The sequence below is a fragment of the Vigna umbellata genome, chromosome 2, assembly GCF_029865625.1.
Source record: "Vigna umbellata cultivar VRB3 chromosome 2, Vumbellata_1.0, whole genome shotgun sequence".
Lineage (NCBI taxonomy): Eukaryota > Viridiplantae > Streptophyta > Magnoliopsida > Fabales > Fabaceae > Vigna > Vigna umbellata.
Window position 1 is genome coordinate 51,558,531 of NC_142166.1, and position 18,169 is coordinate 51,576,699.

Genomic DNA, 18,169 nt, shown 5'->3' on the forward strand with positions numbered 1-18,169 from the left:
AATTTTAAAGACAGGTAAAATATGTAAAAGTTGTAAAATTTAGATAAGAATTAAAAAAATAAATAAAACCTTCGATGATTGTAAAATGACATTAGTTAAGTAATAAAGTGTGCCATTGAGTCATAAGATAAAAGATTCACATTCAAGTAAAACGCACCCTTTTACATTCGTGTACAACAAAACTCATTAGTCCATGAGTTGGACGCATTAAAGAATTAGATTATACAGCCTGAAAGTAAAGGCTCGCATTACATAGTATTACAGACAACAATTTAACTTACAATTTTTTTTCTCAAAATTGGATATACAATTTAACCTATGACCTAATTTTAGAGGGGAATAGAAGAAACCAATGGTCTACTACACTTGCTTTTTGAAATTCTAGAGCAGAACATGAACAACAATAACACTGAAGATAATAAAAATAACCTAAAATATGTTCTTATTTCTTGCATTCCAAGCTCAAGCACCTCCATCTTCTTTCCATATCTATTTCTTCTCTCCATCAAATACCCGTCTAGATATTCATCTATAGATACCAACTTTTCCAGTTTCAAAATAGGCGCTTTTTCACCAATCTGGAGCGGCACCAATTTGAAAATTGTAAAGAATGTCGCAGACCAGTCACTGAGAACTCTCTGAAAATGACAATATAAAATATTAGAATCATTAGTGTCCCACTTTTTCGATAAAGGAACAGAAAACACTTCGAAGGAATAGAGTGATCATTGCTTTTAGACAAAGTAACATACATTGTAGGCAGCAGGGTCGGTGGGATTGAACATTTTGAAACAGTCCTTTGATGAAGCTGTTCCATCTCCATATATCTGCCAGTCAATACAATAAGACAATAAGGACAACGCCTAATCTCAAAGGTTAAACGTCCAACAGAAAAAAAAGGAAGAAGTTCGGCAGACAAACCTCAAAGGTGAAAGCCATGGGTACCCCTACAACGTCATACATGAAATCAGTTGCTGTCCCGTGTGCAAAATACCTGGATAATCAAGTTCAAAACTTTAAGGAAGGAATGTAGTATAGATGACATTTGACGACCTCAACACCCGCAAGTACATATTGTGTACTTTGTAGTTTCGAAATTTATAATTTAAATTTTTAAAACTGCTATGGTCAATTTTCTCCTCTGTTCATAAAATACCCCAAAATGGGCATCACCTATGAACCAGGGACAGACGATAGAAGAAAATAGCTTCTACCACAAATCAACTATCCCTACAGAATCAATTCTGGACACAGCAGTACACTTTTTTTTCCAACAAAGATACTTAACAGAAGAAAACAGATACATAAAATACAAACAATTGACCTTCCAAAAATTTTCATTAATCCTAATCAAATTCAGATAAAAATCAACTGACCCGACTGAACCGCCTCCAGACCCAATCATGCAGCGCTCTTGGCAATGATGATGGTTTACTTCTTCAAGAAACGATTTCATCCGTTTCAATGGCAACCCATCTAGTGTTGTGTTTTTATGATCGTATGGCATAAAAAGAGCCTACAGATAGAGGGAAGGGAGGAAGAAAGATCGTGAAAAATGTCATATGAAGTGATATATGAAGGGCTCCTTAACGTGTAAACCAAACTACTATTAACTAGCGGAAAGAGATGTTGTTATGTGTGTGTCCGCATTTTTTAAATATTTGTTTTGTAACATAAGTTAATGATGTTTGGTTATCATTACAAACTCAATCTTTTGGTAAATAATACATAGAATCTTTTATATTTTTTCTCTATTGGGAGTTTTAGTTGTTTGGTCAGTATCATATGTTATTTTGTTATAACAAACCTTGTTTTCATGTTTTAATTGTTCATTTTTACATAACAATCCTAAAAAGGCTTTTAATTGAAGCATCTTGATGGGCTGTCTATAATCAAGTTAGGCAAAAGAGAATATCAAGACTTTCCACCACGACTTTTGGCTGTATAAAAATATCACAAATATCCATGGATCCTTGATCTTAACCTTGATTCCTGTTTATGCTTCAAAAAATGAGAACTAGGTTTTCAAGAAAATAATTTGCTAAAGAAGAGGAATGGTACAAGAGTACTGGTGCACGTGATTCCCTAGATGAAGGATCAAATTTGAAGCTTGCATGGGGAGTGAGAAAAAAAAAACTAGAACAATCCAGTGGTAAAGGTTCCTCTCTTTACAAAGGCATGGGAGAGGACAATTGTACACTGTCTTCCCTTCGCATATGCAGAGACTTGTATTGTGAGTGAGACAATAAAAAATAAAGCTGGAACCACTGTCTAGTCAAAGGGATTTCAGTTGTCCTTATAGACATGCTTTGTGCATCTAGAAAGCCACTTTTTCATGTTAGCTCAAATTGGTTAATTCTTGAAAAACTCAAGCATTAGAAAGATACGATTGTAATGAACATGAGGTTGAAAAAAAGCATAGTGGCGTGTAAGCTATAAGGCTATAAAGAAATTGATGCAAAACACCAATAGAATAGATCGGAGCACGTATGAATTATGGTCAACAGTTCAGTTATATAATTCAGGTTCTGAATTAAAAGCACATATACGGATAAGAAATCAAAGAGAACAATAATTTTGTTCTTAGAGACAGGAAAAATGAACTAAACTTACCTCCATTCCGGAGTGCACATTTACCCATAGATGTGGTTCAAAAGATATAGCAAGTTTCCGCATAATTTGACTTTCAGGCTCGCTGAATGGAGCAACTCCAGGATTCTCCTCATATGGATCATAATCCTATGGATTTGAGAATAATAAAAATGAAAAAAAATGGACGCTTCAAAAGTATTAAACATTTGACACATTTCTGGAAAAGAAAAAGATCAGTGCATAGATTGGCAGGCAGACAACCACAAAGAGCCCCTCTTAGTGCCACAGCATGCAATATCAATACTACAACCTATCTATCTACTAATGGAGACAAGAAAAGAACCATTAACAATATTGTATATAATGAACTAAGATATTGAAGACGCAAAACGAACCTTCTCCTTTTTGCCCCAATCTACACTCCAATTTCGATTGAGATCCACTCCCCTTCCTGCACATTTCATAGCATAAACTAAGGCTTTTTCAAAGCGAGTCAATTATTATACACAAGGTTATAAAGGAGAAAATACCATTTCTTCTCTCACAGAGATCTCCACCTTCAACGACTTTGCGGCCATTCGGGTTTTCCATTGGAACCACCTGAAAATAAATAGGTGTAAGCATTATATATATACTACATCTCTCCTTTTACACGAATACATATACATTCCCATCTGAATCTCTCTCATAAACTAGCTTCAAGATATAAATAAAGATATTGTAAATTTCCTAAAGAAGCACTGTTAAAAGTTTTTCTTGCATTTGTTTCAACTTTACAAAAAAGAATATAAGATATGATTAAAATCAAAAAGTACTTTGAATAACTTTTTATAAAAATAAACTTCTTTTAAAAAACAGATTTTATAATGTAAACAAACGTGTTTTTGCTGATAAAAAAAAATAATTGTAAACAAACATAAATGAACTTCTACTTCTTTGATCGGCAAATAACGGGTTCTTAGTGTAAAACTTCAAAATATGAATGGAAGATACCTAAAAAATTATAATGATTATGCCTAACAGAAAGTGAAATTTTGAAATGTAACGCAGTAAGCCTGGATAATTTAAAGTGTGAAACGACCGGGATACTTCATGAAGTGCTCAGAAACTTTACTAGCATACGATAATCAAAATCGAGTTCCAGATGGAATGATGGATTTCACAATTACCGTCCGAATACTTAAGGTAGAAATTTCGACTAACCTTTATGACAAGCTTATCAAGTACGCTGTTTAAGGAAGCTTGGTCCATGCCGGGTAGAAGTTTTTCTTCACTTAAGATTGACAAAATCCTTAAAGCAAGTTCTGTGGTAATCAGCTCCCTTCCATGCTGCCCAAAACTCTGGAAGACAAGGAATCATCTGTCAAAAACACCAGAATAACCAATTTGAGATAACTATCCACTACATGCCAAATTATAGCTTTCTCCCATATGAACGTCCAGTCATAATTATATCATTATTACCATAATTTCCTCCCTTTTATTTAGGCTTTCAACGACTGAAGAAGAATCTAACGTCTTGCGTACAATTGTTTACAATATTAAAGTTTTATCATTAAGACAAATGAATGTAGAAAACTTACAAGTAAAATCCGAAGCTTTGACCTCTTATCTTTCTCTTCCTTTTCTTTGCCATAAGTAACCACGGTAATCTGAGCACCATAGCCTTTGTTTGCAGCTTTAAGGTTCTCCATCTATTTAGAAACATCAAATATAATAAATTATTCATCCTAGAGAACTGAGACACACGCAATAGGCACTCTAGATACACCATAAATGACCCACAGTGAGCTTATCCGGGTGACGGCGGACCAAAGCCCTGATCTCCCCCATCAAATTGCGACTGCAGAATCCCACAAAAGGGTTCAGCAAACAAATAAACAATTTCATAAAATCAAATGAGCTGGCCAAATAGCTTCAAAAGCATTGCTTCACCAGCAAACAGCAATTCATTAGCACAACAAGAGCATAATAATTGAGAAAGTAACTACATGTTCAGATTGACGCTAGATCATCTAAAATCACCTAAAAGTATCAGTTAACATGAATCAAAACCAATATTCGCATGTTAGATTCCACTTTAAGGAATCAATTTTGAGTCTAAACTTGATTGAGTTGAAGTAACTTCAGGTAACTTTTGCTTTGGATCAAAAACCTTATATTGAATTTTTCTATTAATTTGCATTGAGAGTAATACACGATTTGCAAAATCAATTTTCTTCGGAACTAGTTCTGCTCGAATATAATTTGTCAATTCCTCACCAAACACTCAATAAGACAAGTGCAATAAGGAACGCTGCCAAACAAGGAAACTTCCAAACTGGAAAGCGTCCTTCAGATTCATTCAACAAAATGCTAACCTAATTTTAACGGTGAATAAAACGTGATCTACACTACGTAAAGAAAACAAGCAACAAAAAAAAATCAGATGGCGAATTCCAAATTCAATTACAAAATTAAAAACAGACTCGGTTCGAACATATGGATGCTGAAAAAAAGTAGATCGGATGGTGGCATCGCGATGAGTAACCTGGAACGGTAGAGATCGTAGTTGATTGGCGTGACTGAATTTTGAGTGAGATTGTGAGATTGAGCGTTAGAGGCGTTCACAGAGAGAAGAAGATCTTGTAAAAAAACGAGGTAGCAGATGCTAATTGAGAGCAGAAGAAAAACTGAAAGAGCCATGGCAAGATCCAGAACAAGAAATTAAATTTCATTTCAGTTTTTTCATGGTAATGTATTGTTTGATTTGATATATATGTTATTAATTAATAATTAACTTATCATCTTTCTCTAGTGTGTGTCGCTGCCACCAAGGGATTACATTATTTCCACACCATAAAATTATCTTCTTTCTTCACTTTTTTCCATGTTCAACGGTCTCGATCGATCGTTGGTAGGTCACCTCACACATTCATTTATATATTTGTATTTTATAAGAATGGTGCCATTTGAACAGCAAAATGAATAATTTATGTATTATTGTGCCAAAGGAATGGGAAAATGTGAGAAAGATGTAGTGGAGTTACCCTAATAATGAGGATATATTTTAATAATTTGTATGACATTTTAACTTTAAAGATCATTTGTAGATTAAATAAATAAAAAAAAATTATAAAAAATTAATTAACTTGGCAAAGAGAGATATAAAAAAACATTAGTTTTAATATAGAGTTTGTAAAGACTATGTCGTATTCTCATTAATAGTTTTGTAAACAAAACTATTAATTAATATATTTAGAAGAAGAAAGGTTACACAAGGAAACTCGTGTGATAAGGAAAAATACAAATATATAAATGTCACATTTATATTATAGGTATAAATCTTTATTAGTAGATGAAAGCATTTTAAAAGTTTGCTTTTAAAACTAAAGTTTTTCAAAATTATTCTTAAACTAAAGTGTTTTAAGAGTTCTCTTCATATTATATTTAACAAAATATTTTAAATGTATTTATTGACTTTAATTTCAAATTTATTTTGATTTGATTGTTAGTTCAAATCACGCTATCTTTTACGAGGAAAATTATGTACAACTAAGACAGACCTACTGTTGTGGAAAATTCTAGGTATTTAATGTGATTGTATACCCAAAATCCAAAACTCAAAATTAAAATAATTGCTCATTATTTCGCTTTCTTGACTCTTAATTATTTCTTATATATTTTAATTTATTTTTTTCAACTTCATCTCGAATTTAATCTTTTTATTTTGTCAATGCACAAAATATTTCTTTTGCAACTAAATTTTATCGTGAATAAAAAGATCTAACTAAATAAATTGTATTATTATTAAAATTGTAAAGATCTAATATGTTTTAATACGTGAAATATATTGTTTAACACATGATAATGAAAACCATTGTTAGAGATAGTTATTTTAAGGTTAAAATACTAATTTATCAACATTTTTTTTGTCAAATTAGTTTTAATATATATATATATATATATATATATATATATATATATATTAATAAAATTTTAATTTTTGTTAATTTTGTAAAAAAATTAATGTTGTTTAAATAATTCATCGTGTATGTCAGTTAGTGATTTTTAATTTTATTTTAATTACTTTTTTTAATTTAAAAATTATTCACACAAGTTAATATAATTTCATATTTACAATAATAATAGTCACATGTGTCGGTAGTAACTTTATTTGTGAATCTTATATGTCACCTCTTATATTTAGTTTAGACTCTATTTTTATTTGATTCAATTTCGATTATTTTTAAAATAGAACAATTTAATTCTTTATAAATTAAAACCAAATTAAGACTCTAAGTTGAGGTGATATTTTAATTTATCACATCTTATTAGTGTCAAATTTCTTTTATATATTTTCTAAAAAAATATTAAAAAAATACAACTATATCAGAATCATTCATATTTTTATTAAATATTTCTAATTTAATAGTTAGAATTAGTTTTAAATTAGAACGAAAATTTTAAAAATAAAAACTAATACCATTGGTTTAAAATTTTAAAAGATTAAAAATTACTAAACTATTTAATACTTGATGTAAATTTTAGTTTAAAAATAAACTAAATTATTTAATATTTTATGTGATTTTTACATTAAAAATCATTTAAATAGTTTAACCTAAAAATCAATATAATATTTATATAAAATTAATTTTTATTAGAAATCAATAAAAATTACTTTATTTAAAAATAATAAAATTGAATTAAATAAAAATAATAAATATATAAATCAGATTGAATATAGATTGAAAAAAATCAATAAAAAATCTACCAAAGCAAACAAACAAAAATTAACCAAAACTAAAACACATAAATTTTGTATGCACTAAAAAGAATAATTGAAGTAAGATTTTAAAGCGAAAGATCATGGGTCAACGGCAGGCACACCACACTAAAACTCGGCAACAGCACAAATCAAACCCACCCTATCCAAACATCTTTATGTAAATGGACCAACTTGGGTACAGTGTCTTTAATGTCGCAGACCAATAAGGAAGATACACAAGCCAATAATAAAATAAATCCAAAGCATTAATTAATACTTTAATAATAATAATAATAACAGTAATAAATAGATATTATAGGGGATACGTTAAGATTCACTATTTCAAATGAAGAATGTGTGAGCCGTCTGATCCAAAATATGACCGTTGTAAACGCTCCAACATCTGTTTCAATTTAAACCCATTCTCTTGATCAATAAAATAATAAAAGGGAGACTACGAAAGGCACATCAGAAGACACTGTTTCTCAAGTACTCTGTTTCTTTCATTCAACAATCATGTATTCTGCTTCAACCATGAACAAGCCTCCATTGCCCAGATCTCCGTCGCGTCTTCGACCGCCGCAAGCTCTCCGATCATCAAACTCTTTCTCTCTTCAAACGCCACCAGGTCTTTCTTCTTATTCTTTATGCCCTGAATATTTTCTTTCTTTCTCGTCTTATTTACCCTTTTTACGCGTTTGATTTGAAGCAGGTTCTTTGACGAAATCTCAGAAGCCGGCTCTCTCTCCAAATATGCGACCGGAGTACCTCACAATTTCGTCCGAGTTACGGGCTCTGGCGAGGATGGTCAACGACGAAGTCAATGACGTGAATTTGGAGAAAGCGGCAGGTGGCAATTCTTGCGGTGTGAAATCAAGTGCTCTGTTCGAGAGGGGGAGATTCTACGAGGAGTATTCTGCTAGGAGGAACGAGAGGCTCATGAGAAAGAGAGGCGTAACTGCAATGGATGAAGTTAAGGTTAAACCGGTTCGCAATCTTGGGGTTTCAGTGGAATCTGGAAAGAAAAATAGTGTGAGAAAGATTGGAAGTTTGAGAAAATCTATTTCCGCTGCCTACTCTGCTGGAGTGAGTGAAACACCAAGGTACATGCTCAGAAGCATGACCAAGGAAAACAAAAAACCTCCTGTCGCTACGAAGTTTGAGAAATCGGTTATGCCTGGGGAGAAGAAAATGGGAACAAGAGCAAGGAGGATTTAACTGAAGGTTTTATTTCTATTTGGTAGGGGAGAAGGAGAACCTGATTTAATTTGATGTTAAAGGTTAAATCTTGTTCTCTCTCGTCTGGTTATATACTTTGTTTTTTTAGTTTGAAATAAGTGTTACAGTTATTTGAGATCACCTTCTCTCTGATTCACATATAATTAATTATATGGTAGTATATACATCATCTTCTTTCTGATTCATTATTCGTTGGATGATTTTCTTTTTGGATGTATTTGATTCTTAATTTTATTTATCTAATAGTTTACATATATTACTGTTTATCTCTTTTACTCGGGTTTCTTTACTTACTTGAAAACAAATTGAGTCTCCAATAAATCATCAATCAAATGACAGAATGTTATCAAATTCCAAGAACTGGTAGCCTTTGTCTTTTTCTTTAAATCTTGGAAGATTTTTGGGTGTTATAAAAAATCACTTTAATGTTATATGCTGTTTATGCTGTTGAAATTTTTGTTTTTATCGTTTACGGTCTTTTTGAGTTTGTAAGCCAAATCTGTGTTAAAAGCTAATATTTACAATCGAAAAAGATTCTCATATCCCTGCATCTTCTAGATAATATATACATGATTTTTGAAGAGCAAAACATTGTCCATCTCATTTCCCTGGATTCCATGCTCAGGAGCAAGTAAACACTAAATTTACCCCTCGTTCAAATTTCTACCTTCACTTCTCAGAAATTTTTTCAACTTCGGCAGAGACATCTGCTGGAGTTAATGTACGCTTCACCCCATCCAAATTACTGTTATCTTCACTTTTTATAGAAGCAGATTTATCAGGAATTTTTGCTACATCTGCTGCAGCAGAAGTGTCTTCTCGCCCAACTAAACTGTCATTGCTGCCTTCACTTTTTATAGAAGCAGATTTATCAAGAATTTTTGCTACATCTGCTGTAGCAGAAGTGTCTTCTCGCCCAACTAAACTGTTATTGCTGCCTTCTTCTTGGCTTTCTTCCACTCTATAATATACCTATCGAAATTTTTAAATTGAATTAGCGATTGGGTTTATAAGAAGAGCAAACAGAAAACCTTGACATGGTAACTCAAACTTAATCTGGGCACAAACCACTTCCTGATAGAGATTCTTCCTTTCATATTCATCTTATTATTTTCAATTTCCAGCCAAACTAAATTTGTAATGGAGGAATAATAGCATATGTATTTAACGAAAAAAGCAAAAATTCATTGTGTAAATAAACCAGACAAAGAAGGCAATAAAAAACATAGAATAAAAGATTTTAATGGGGACAGTATATGCATACCACGCAAGTACGGGCTGGGGAGAGGACCTTGAATGAGTTAGGGCGATTATTAAAATTTGTTTCGGGGACTCCTGGTATGCCTTCTGGAGACGTGAAGTGATCTACATCGTGCCCCACCTATAACAGTGGAAATGTTCAAGATGAAAAATAACAAGAAACGTATATTCAACCATCAAATAATAGCAATTGAATTGAGCTCTAAAAATGACAGCCCTATGCATGTACTGACCCTCGCCCCATTCCTCTCTCCACCTCTTAGCTATTCTTCAATACCATTTTCAAGGAAAATCAGGACACATTTTATGATTTCACTTGTAGCAATTCCACCTTTTCCTCGTTAGTTATTCTCCAACCCCATTCACACCCAGCTGAAATCACTGATGTAAAGTGCCACTTGTTTAATAATTCATTAGACTCGAGCAGAATAGAGAAGGTGTGGGAGGTAAAATGAAGTTTTAATGGTTGATATTTTAATTAAACATAAAAACTTAAGGGAAGGTCCAGTGCAATTTCAATACAATTTTTGGAACGACGGCATCCCCCTTGGACTGACCATAGTTTATATATACTCATGTTTACCCCCAGAGAGATTAGGGCTCCTTACTCTTCCATGACCTCCAAATTCCCAAGCATCACTATCCAATGCAACTCTATATTTCCCAGGCAAGTCACATCCAACTTTATACCTGCATGTTCATCGTTTCAGTAGTCATTTCTGGTTAACTGTTATTACTACAGTAAAATTTATAAATCTACCATACATGAAACAAAGTACAGAACCAATTAAAATCCCTTAAACACAAATGAAAACTAAACATAGGCTGCATACCCTTCATATGTATTCTCTGGATGAAAATTGAATACAAATATCAGATCTCCTCGCTCAAAGACTATAACCTATAAAAGTAAAAATTATTAGCCACTTAATTATAAAATAGCAAATGGAGCCCCATAAAAGACAACGTTCTTTGATCATACATGTTTGAGGAATTTGTTCGCATTATGTTCACAACACAATACCTATATTATTTTCTTGAAACTTGAAAGCAGTATTATTTTGATCAATTTTGACATAAGGAAAACCAATTAATTGAATAGCAGCAAGTGGCAAAAAATATCAAATTATGATGAGTATAGTAGACCCATTTGGGGGCATATTCACCTTGTCTTCATCATCTGCACTGCTCACGATTTGTTTACTTGATGCAAGGAACGAAAATTTATCATCAAGCAAGTTCATTGCGCTGTCAAATGCATTCATGAACTGCACAAGTTTCAGAAACAAAGTCATAACAAATATGTCAAATAAGTAACACGTGTAGAAGAAAAAGAGAATAAACAGAGGTCTGCAGAAAGCAAAAAGGGGGCCCACAAGATAAAATAACGCAGTTCTCTCCTGAATCCCACCAAAATATTCTGAATGACAGTGCCCATTTTTTACTACATTATTCTGAGGAAAATGAAGATCTGAAATAACCATGCCTAAGCCCTACCATATCATTTTAACAAAGTTAACACAGATAATCCAATTGTAACGAGAAATTCTAATTTATGAATTCTGAGAATTCAAACGCTACACATTTCTGTTTACTCCATTGTTTTATCATATGTACAAAAATCGTACGTGAAAACATGCCAACAAGAAAACCCTTGTACCTTACAAATTTATATTTTCTTCATTTGTTTTAACCAAATGAATTAGGGCTTTTGCAATTTTAATAATTTGAATAAATGGTTTAGACCACACAGGCATATTCAAAGGAATTGATGTTTAAAGAATATACTTGCTTCATCCTTGCAAAACAACAATTCAAGGACTCCAATGATGTTAAAATTAATAAAACTTTTGAAGAAGTCTGAGAAATGAAGCCACAAAAGAGATGTCAATGCTGTGTTGTTCAGTGAATACATATGGGTATAAATCACAGCCGCCGCCAAAAAAAAAGTACATCTTAAACTCAAATAAATCAATCAATATATAATTACCTTGTATCTCAGGTGATCTGTATCCACCAGATTCCACTGACGCCTGCACTTCTCATAACTCCATCCATTGCCTTCTCTTGGGAAATCAATCCACTCCGGATGGCCAAACTAAAAAAGGCCTCATGATTATTAACTTAAAAAAATGCTAATGCATGATATACAACTATAGCAAGAGTTGATTGCTCATATGCAATTTGCATTATGTTCTACAGAAAAAAACCAATGGTTGGATGCATCATAATAATACAGTGAACAGCACTTTTGGAAGAAGAGTGAAGCAGTAAGCACACCTCATTGCCCATGAAATTAAGGTAGCCCTCTCCACCTAATGCCATGGTTATGAAGTGTATCATCTGAAAAGATTGAGACAACAATGACCAGAATGAAATTATATACCAAAAATAATTACGTATTACATTAGCATCTTTGCAATCTAATTTCTACTTAAATGATGCAGTGCAGTGATCTCAATCAACAGATAAAAGACCTTCTGAAGAGCAATCCCTCGCTCAACAATAGGAGAAGGATCACCCAAGCAAGACATCCCAGAATACATTTCCTCATCCATTAGGAGAAATGCAACAGTCTTATCGCCAACGATGGCCTGTCCAAGGCAAAAATTATATAGCATTGGTAGTAGTGGAATTAAAAACAATGAAAGATATAAATTAATGATTATTTGACCTCTCCAGTTTCCATCATTTTCCTGTTCACAAATTTAATTTTGCATAAATTCTTATTGTATTTCCATCACAAAGGTAACACTGCATACAAAATAGCAGAGCTCATACCTGGTCATGGCTTTCAGCATAGGAAACACATTTCTCAGTGTATCTCCTATTTGTCAAACTCCAAGAGATTTCCTTCATTGACCATGTGTACTCATTTTTGTTCTTCAAGTAATCAATCCATTTATCAGGGATAGCCATGGCTAGACGATAGTCAAAACCAATTCCACCGACAGAAACTTGTTGACCAATTCCTGGCATGCCAGAAACATCTTCAGCAATTACAGTGGCATCTGGAAAAATACTGTGGATCAGAGAATTAGCCAGCATCAGATAGACAACAGCATCCACATCTGTTGCTTCGCTAAAATATTCATTATAATCCCCTGTAAAAGCAATGTTGACTCCATGGTGATGATACAGCATTGATGTTACTCCATCAAATCGAAATCCATCAAATTTAAACTCCTCGAGCCACCACCTTAAATTAGATAAAAGGAAACGAAGAACTTCCCAGTTGGCATAGTTAAATAGTCTGCTATCCCACAACTTGTGATAACCTTTATCTCCAGCATGGAAGTAAGAATCTTGTGAAGTTTGGCCAACATCAAAGCCATTGAGTCCATCGGTGATATTATTACTGGCATGACTGTGGATAACGTCCATCAAAACCTGCAATCCTAGGCTATGAGCCTTATCTATCAGATATTTAAGATCTTCAGGGGTTCCAGATCTACTGCTCACAGCGAAAAAATTTGTTACATGATATCCAAACGATGCATAATAAGAATGTTCCATCACAGCCATCAGCTGGACTGTATTGTAGTTATTTGCTCGAATACGGGGCAAAATCTCATCTGCAAATTCCCTGTAAGAGTTTATGCGAGGTTCAGAGCTACTCATCCCCACATGAGCCTCATATATCCGTGGGGCCTTCGGCTTTGGTGGACGTGGATATTTAAACTCATATCTGCAGAACAGAAAAGAAGGTGAACAAATGAATATAATTCTTTCTGCACATAACCTACAGAGTTAAGTGTGAGGAAAATATAGATAACAAATATATATATATATAAAAGAATGGTAGGATTATTGGATTCAGTTGAGCAATTTACAACGTTTAAATCAAATAGACATTTTCCTCATTCTGTTTCAAACTAAACCCCGAACAAACAAAAGTTTTTTTTCCAATGACCAGTCAGAAAAGTGGAATGAAACATGCTAGCGTATATGGAATATAAAAAAGGTGGAACTCCGTTGATTCCTCCATGGATTCTATCACAACTCACATTTGAAATCTGTATTTGTTATTTTATCAACCATGATTTGAAGCGACAATTTCAAATAATGACATTTGATGGGATTTTGGTAGTATCATTTCCAAAAACAAATTATATTTTATTTTACAATAAATCACATGTCACAGTACATTTATGTTTCATTTATGCCTCAGATGAGACTTTATTTATAATGCAACTAAAATAACCACGTTCATTTTTATCCAAACCTTTAAATTAATTGTAATTCAACCGAAAGCTATGAAAAATTTTGAATCTCCAACAAAACTGTAAGAAATTATTTACACAATTTTAAATTCAGTTCATCTGTGGCATACACCAAAGTCCCTTTCAATATCGATCCTTCACATGTAATGATTAGTTTTTATTAAAGAAACCAAGTCAAAAGATATTCAACAGGTGAATTATGTGACCTCTCTGAAAGTGGTGGATCCCAGTACACACCATCATATGGTGCTGCAAATCTGTTAGGATCAACAGTGGCATATTTGATCCAAGCAGGGATGCGATCAACCCAAACTCCATCCCCATGGAGGAATCTAAACTTCACTCTCGAACTGTGTGGTATAGCTGGATTTCCATCAGCATCAGGGATCTTAATACTCCAGACACCAAACTGATTTTTTTCCATTTGGTGGTTGGAACCATCCCATCCATTAAAGTCTCCAATAATTTGTGCTTCCCTGCATTGAAAGAAATATAAAATCTGAAAAAATCACTCAATAAAACAATGACAAATAATTGACAAATATATAACTTACTGAGCAGCAGGTGCCCACTCGCGGTACACAATTCCACCTTCTTCTCTGTTAAATCCAAATTTCAAATAACCTGAGAAGAAAGGGGAAGTGAAAAAAGAAGGAAAACATTGTATCAAAGCTTTCGATAGAATCAATCTATCAAATGAGTGAGGCATTTTAAAAGAGATCGATCCAGTTGAAGCACACTTATGATACAAGACATGGATAAACATTAGTAGTTGTACTTAGCAGCTACAATATTGTGTATGCACAGATATATAGAAAAGGAAAACAAACATGAAACAATGCCAAGAATCATAACCACCTTTGGCAAATTCCTCAAGACCTCCTTCATATTCTTCAATAAGCTTTTTCTGATCTACGTATCTCTTCACTCTATATTTGAAGTGATCTTTATATGGCTTTAGGGACGGATCAATAGAAAATATGCCAATGTTTTCTAAGTATTCCTCGGCGGATGATATTGTTGATTTGTCATCAGTCATAACAGCTACACCCTTGAAACGAGAGCTCACCTAGTTGTAGGAAAACAAACCGAGACAACTTATCCACATGCAGCATATTCGCATATCAACAGACATAGAAACTTTCATTTCTAAACAAATGTGGCAAATATGCCCGACTAGAGTCTAAACGTTCAAAGTCATTTCAAGAATTCTCTTTGATCATTCACTTGTATCTGGACGTGACAAGTAGAGAAAAGGACAAGAGTTTTAGCACGCTATAAAACACGTTGAATTTGTAATCTGTTACCTTTAATTTAATACGTCCATGTTTAAACTAACTACGGCTCCATAATTAAATTAGGAACTGCCCACCACAGTTCGAAACATACCGAACTATATTCGAAAAAAAAAATTGATTCCAACAAAAACAACAAACAGTTCTTAAGTTTCTCAGGAAACATTGACCCTAATTGTTTAATTGTTGAAATAAAAAGACATGAAACATGATCAAACATACCATCTCGTGCTGTGATCTTCTCAATCCAAAACCAAACCCATATCCAAGTGGATTCCGACAGCCAAGAGCAAGATCAACTGACTTTTGTGGTGCAAGACGCTGCCTGCTTCTTACAGTCTGCAAAAAAATAGAGTATCGAAAGCTATCATTCACATTAGATTTTGACAAACACGGGGTGGTGTTTGCGGTAATCATAATTCGATGCTCAAAAACCTCTTCCTCTTAAATTAAAAATAGAAATGAACTAAAATAAGCACTTCACTGACAACTTACTTCAGACAATAAATTCTAGAATGAACCGTGAGAAATCTAGGGTTAAGGTTTTTCCATTAAGGATGAGAAAACAAATCAAAACAAATCAAAAGAAACCAAAATGCAGGTTAGCTTGAAACCAAAACAGTGCCATGAAAGCCACATAAAGTTCCTAGAGAATAGAAACAAGAAAGCAGCATAAGCAAAAATTTAAGATGGTGAATTACGTGAGAGGTGCAGGCAACGGTTGAAGAGACGGAAATGAACGGATTAAGGCACAAACAGTTAACCATTTCCCCGAGATCCAAACACGGCCTTCGATCAAGTTGGCCAAGTTCGACTTGAGCTTCAAGCAATGTCCGTGAACATGATGAAGCGAAGAGTATGGAAGAAGAAGGGCATTGTTTGATTGTTTAAATAGCAATAATGAAGGACCCACTTTGGCATGAATCATTACCCTTAACCGTCTTTTTCATGGCTATATTACAAATAAGAAACTGAGGAAAGGAAAGCATATCCTTCCCCACGTGAACAACCAAGTAAGCAACGGTGCTAGAGTTTCCATCTGTTTCTTTTTCATGCGTTCTCCTTCTTCTATCAAACCTCCAATCATTTTTGTCAAGAAAATAATAGAAGTTTTAGTTTTTTTTTTCTTCTCAAAGGAGACAGTAAAGTTAATCGTGTTTTGATTATTTCTCAAACGGCCCAAGTTTTAGCATAAATGTAAATAGAATAAAATTACTATAAATTTATCAAAATATGTTTTAATTTATGATATTTATCGAACAGGGTAATTGCTGCAGTAATGTATGTAGAAATTGAAATTTGATGTAGACTTGAAAACTTATAAATTGATTCTTGAGTCATTTCGTTGATTAATAAGCTGTATAGTGAAAAAATAAAGCTTGTTTCAGTTTAGGTGCCTACAAAAAGAAGGCGCCAATTGGAAGAAAAATCAAAACCATTTATGGAAAACAATAAACAGACAAAGATTTAGCCTTTACCTTACCCTCCAACACTTGCATGTTTATGTCCCCCCGCCTTTTCTTTCTCTTCTTTGAATCACTATTTTCTTTTTCAGAATAAAAAAAAGTTGAATATTATGTAAAAGAAAATTATAAATATTAATGGTTTTGGGTGTGAAGTGGAGAATCCAGTCACTCACTTATTCACGGGTTAAATTCATAATAAATATTATCATCTATCTCCTTGCTTTGTATATATATTTATAGATTTTGAGATAAACTTTTGATTAATAAAGTGGTAATCACAATTTAATATCTAATAAATAAGACTTACCAATAAACTTGATTAAAGATTATATTTAAGATTATTTAGATCATGTTATATGCAAACAAAGTTTCACATGAGATAAAATAAGAGATGAACACGAATTTATATATACATAAAATACTTCCGTTGATAAGAGACTTTTTTCTCAAAGCGGACAATATCTCGTTAAAGATTTTCACTACAATTTTGAGTTAAAAATAATGTTAATATATTATGTAAATTACACTGACGTCTTATTTAGGATTATGTCTAATTGTAAAACCTAAAAAAACAAAAAAAAAAACATAATGCTTCACACAATATTCCATAACCTTTGGCAGTGCCAACCGCTCACCTCGCTTTCCTAATGCTGCTTTCCATAACCATGTTCAGCTTCGACTGCAAAATGTGAGCTCAATTCGATCTTTGGTTTTCTTTTTCAACCTTCTTTAGTTTCACAGAATCATAGTTGAAAAGGGCCTAGTTTTTCAAATAGCTAGTGAGAAATTTTCCTGCTCAATCGAAGTGTAAACACTACATCAGAATTGCAATATGCTAACTTTTTTTTCTTTTACTTGTGCATCACGAGAAGTTGAACGCCATTTGTGGCGAGCTTTCTTGTAAGATCGAGATATGTAAGACACAGCCATGTTGGACATGCTTTGAAAATTTCTTCGTCATAGATATAATTTTTGTATTGCGTAAATAAAATAAAACACGTTTTCATCATATATTTTTTCCATCTTTCTCGTATTTCACATGATAGATGAGAAAGTAAAATTTAACCGAGCACGCAGTTTAAAAAAATAAGATACAAAAAAAAAATTGTGAATGAATTAGGAGTGACTATTTTAGAAAATACAAAAGAAATAACTTCAAATGATGTTTGCATTCATCTAAATTGGTAGGTTAAGACGTTACTGTCTGGTTAATGATTCTACAAGTTTTCTGCTTTGAAACATGCGCTGGTTTAGATATGTGAAATGTTTATTCTTTCGGTAATTTTATAGTTGTCTACATGATGATAATAATAATAATTTTAGTTCAACAATTTTAACAAAAGGAGT

The 18,169-nt window shown here is 33.0% G+C and overlaps 3 protein-coding genes across 3 annotated transcripts; 1 reads left to right on the top strand and 2 right to left on the bottom strand.

Annotated features, from left to right (window-relative positions):
- Positions 1-115: 115 nt before the first annotated feature.
- LOC124845210 (Zn-dependent exopeptidases superfamily protein) lies at positions 116-5,427 on the bottom strand. Its single transcript, XM_047322279.2, has 11 exons — positions 5,123-5,427; positions 4,378-4,435; positions 4,176-4,286; positions 3,796-3,933; positions 3,123-3,192; positions 2,988-3,043; positions 2,614-2,739; positions 1,377-1,516; positions 922-994; positions 753-827; positions 116-638 (listed from the first exon to the last, which is right to left on the bottom strand). The coding sequence occupies exons 1-11, from the start codon at positions 5,275-5,277 to the stop codon at positions 330-332; spliced, it is 1,311 nt and encodes a 436-aa protein (XP_047178235.1). The 5' UTR covers positions 5,278-5,427; the 3' UTR covers positions 116-329.
- A 2,292-nt stretch (positions 5,428-7,719) lies between these two features.
- On the top strand, positions 7,720-8,763 carry LOC124845204 (uncharacterized). The gene is made up of 2 exons (XM_047322268.2): positions 7,720-7,967; positions 8,052-8,763. Exons 1-2 carry the CDS (start codon positions 7,856-7,858, stop codon positions 8,555-8,557), a joined length of 618 nt encoding a protein of 205 aa, XP_047178224.1. The 5' UTR covers positions 7,720-7,855; the 3' UTR covers positions 8,558-8,763.
- Positions 8,764-9,078: 315 nt separating this feature from the next.
- Positions 9,079-16,338, bottom strand: LOC124845205 (1,4-alpha-glucan-branching enzyme 1, chloroplastic/amyloplastic-like). The gene is made up of 14 exons (XM_047322270.2): positions 16,058-16,338; positions 15,579-15,695; positions 14,920-15,130; positions 14,616-14,685; positions 14,268-14,537; positions 12,620-13,526; positions 12,316-12,432; positions 12,119-12,181; positions 11,829-11,936; positions 11,005-11,106; positions 10,672-10,739; positions 10,447-10,528; positions 9,843-9,959; positions 9,079-9,550 (listed from the first exon to the last, which is right to left on the bottom strand). Exons 1-14 carry the CDS (start codon positions 16,121-16,123, stop codon positions 9,248-9,250), a joined length of 2,601 nt encoding a protein of 866 aa, XP_047178226.1. The 5' UTR covers positions 16,124-16,338; the 3' UTR covers positions 9,079-9,247.
- Positions 16,339-18,169: the final 1,831 nt, after the last annotated feature.

What these genes read in the sequence shown, in the direction of transcription:
- LOC124845210 (XM_047322279.2), bottom strand. Translation starts at nt 5,277, where the DNA reads ATGGCTCTTTCAGTTTTTCTTCTGCTCTCAATTAGCATCTGCTACCTC. An exon ending in ATGTGCACTCCGGAATGGAG is followed by an intron (nt 1,517 to 2,613) that starts GTAAGTTTAGTT and finishes CTCTATCTGTAG; the next exon opens with GCTCTTTTTATGCCATACGA. An exon ending in TCTGGAGGCGGTTCAGTCGG is followed by an intron (nt 995 to 1,376) that starts GTCAGTTGATTT and finishes TTGATTATCCAG; the next exon opens with GTATTTTGCACACGGGACAG.
- LOC124845205 (XM_047322270.2), bottom strand. Translation starts at nt 16,123, where the DNA reads ATGGTTAACTGTTTGTGCCTTAATCCGTTCATTTCCGTCTCTTCAACC. An exon ending in GTGCAGATGATGAAGACAAG is followed by an intron (nt 10,740 to 11,004) that starts GTGAATATGCCC and finishes TTACTTTTATAG; the next exon opens with GTTATAGTCTTTGAGCGAGG. An exon ending in AATTTGGAGGTCATGGAAGA is followed by an intron (nt 9,960 to 10,446) that starts GTAAGGAGCCCT and finishes CCACTGTTATAG; the next exon opens with GTGGGGCACGATGTAGATCA.
- LOC124845204 (XM_047322268.2), top strand. Translation starts at nt 7,856, where the DNA reads ATGTATTCTGCTTCAACCATGAACAAGCCTCCATTGCCCAGATCTCCG. An exon ending in CTCTCTTCAAACGCCACCAG is followed by an intron (nt 7,968 to 8,051) that starts GTCTTTCTTCTT and finishes GATTTGAAGCAG; the next exon opens with GTTCTTTGACGAAATCTCAG.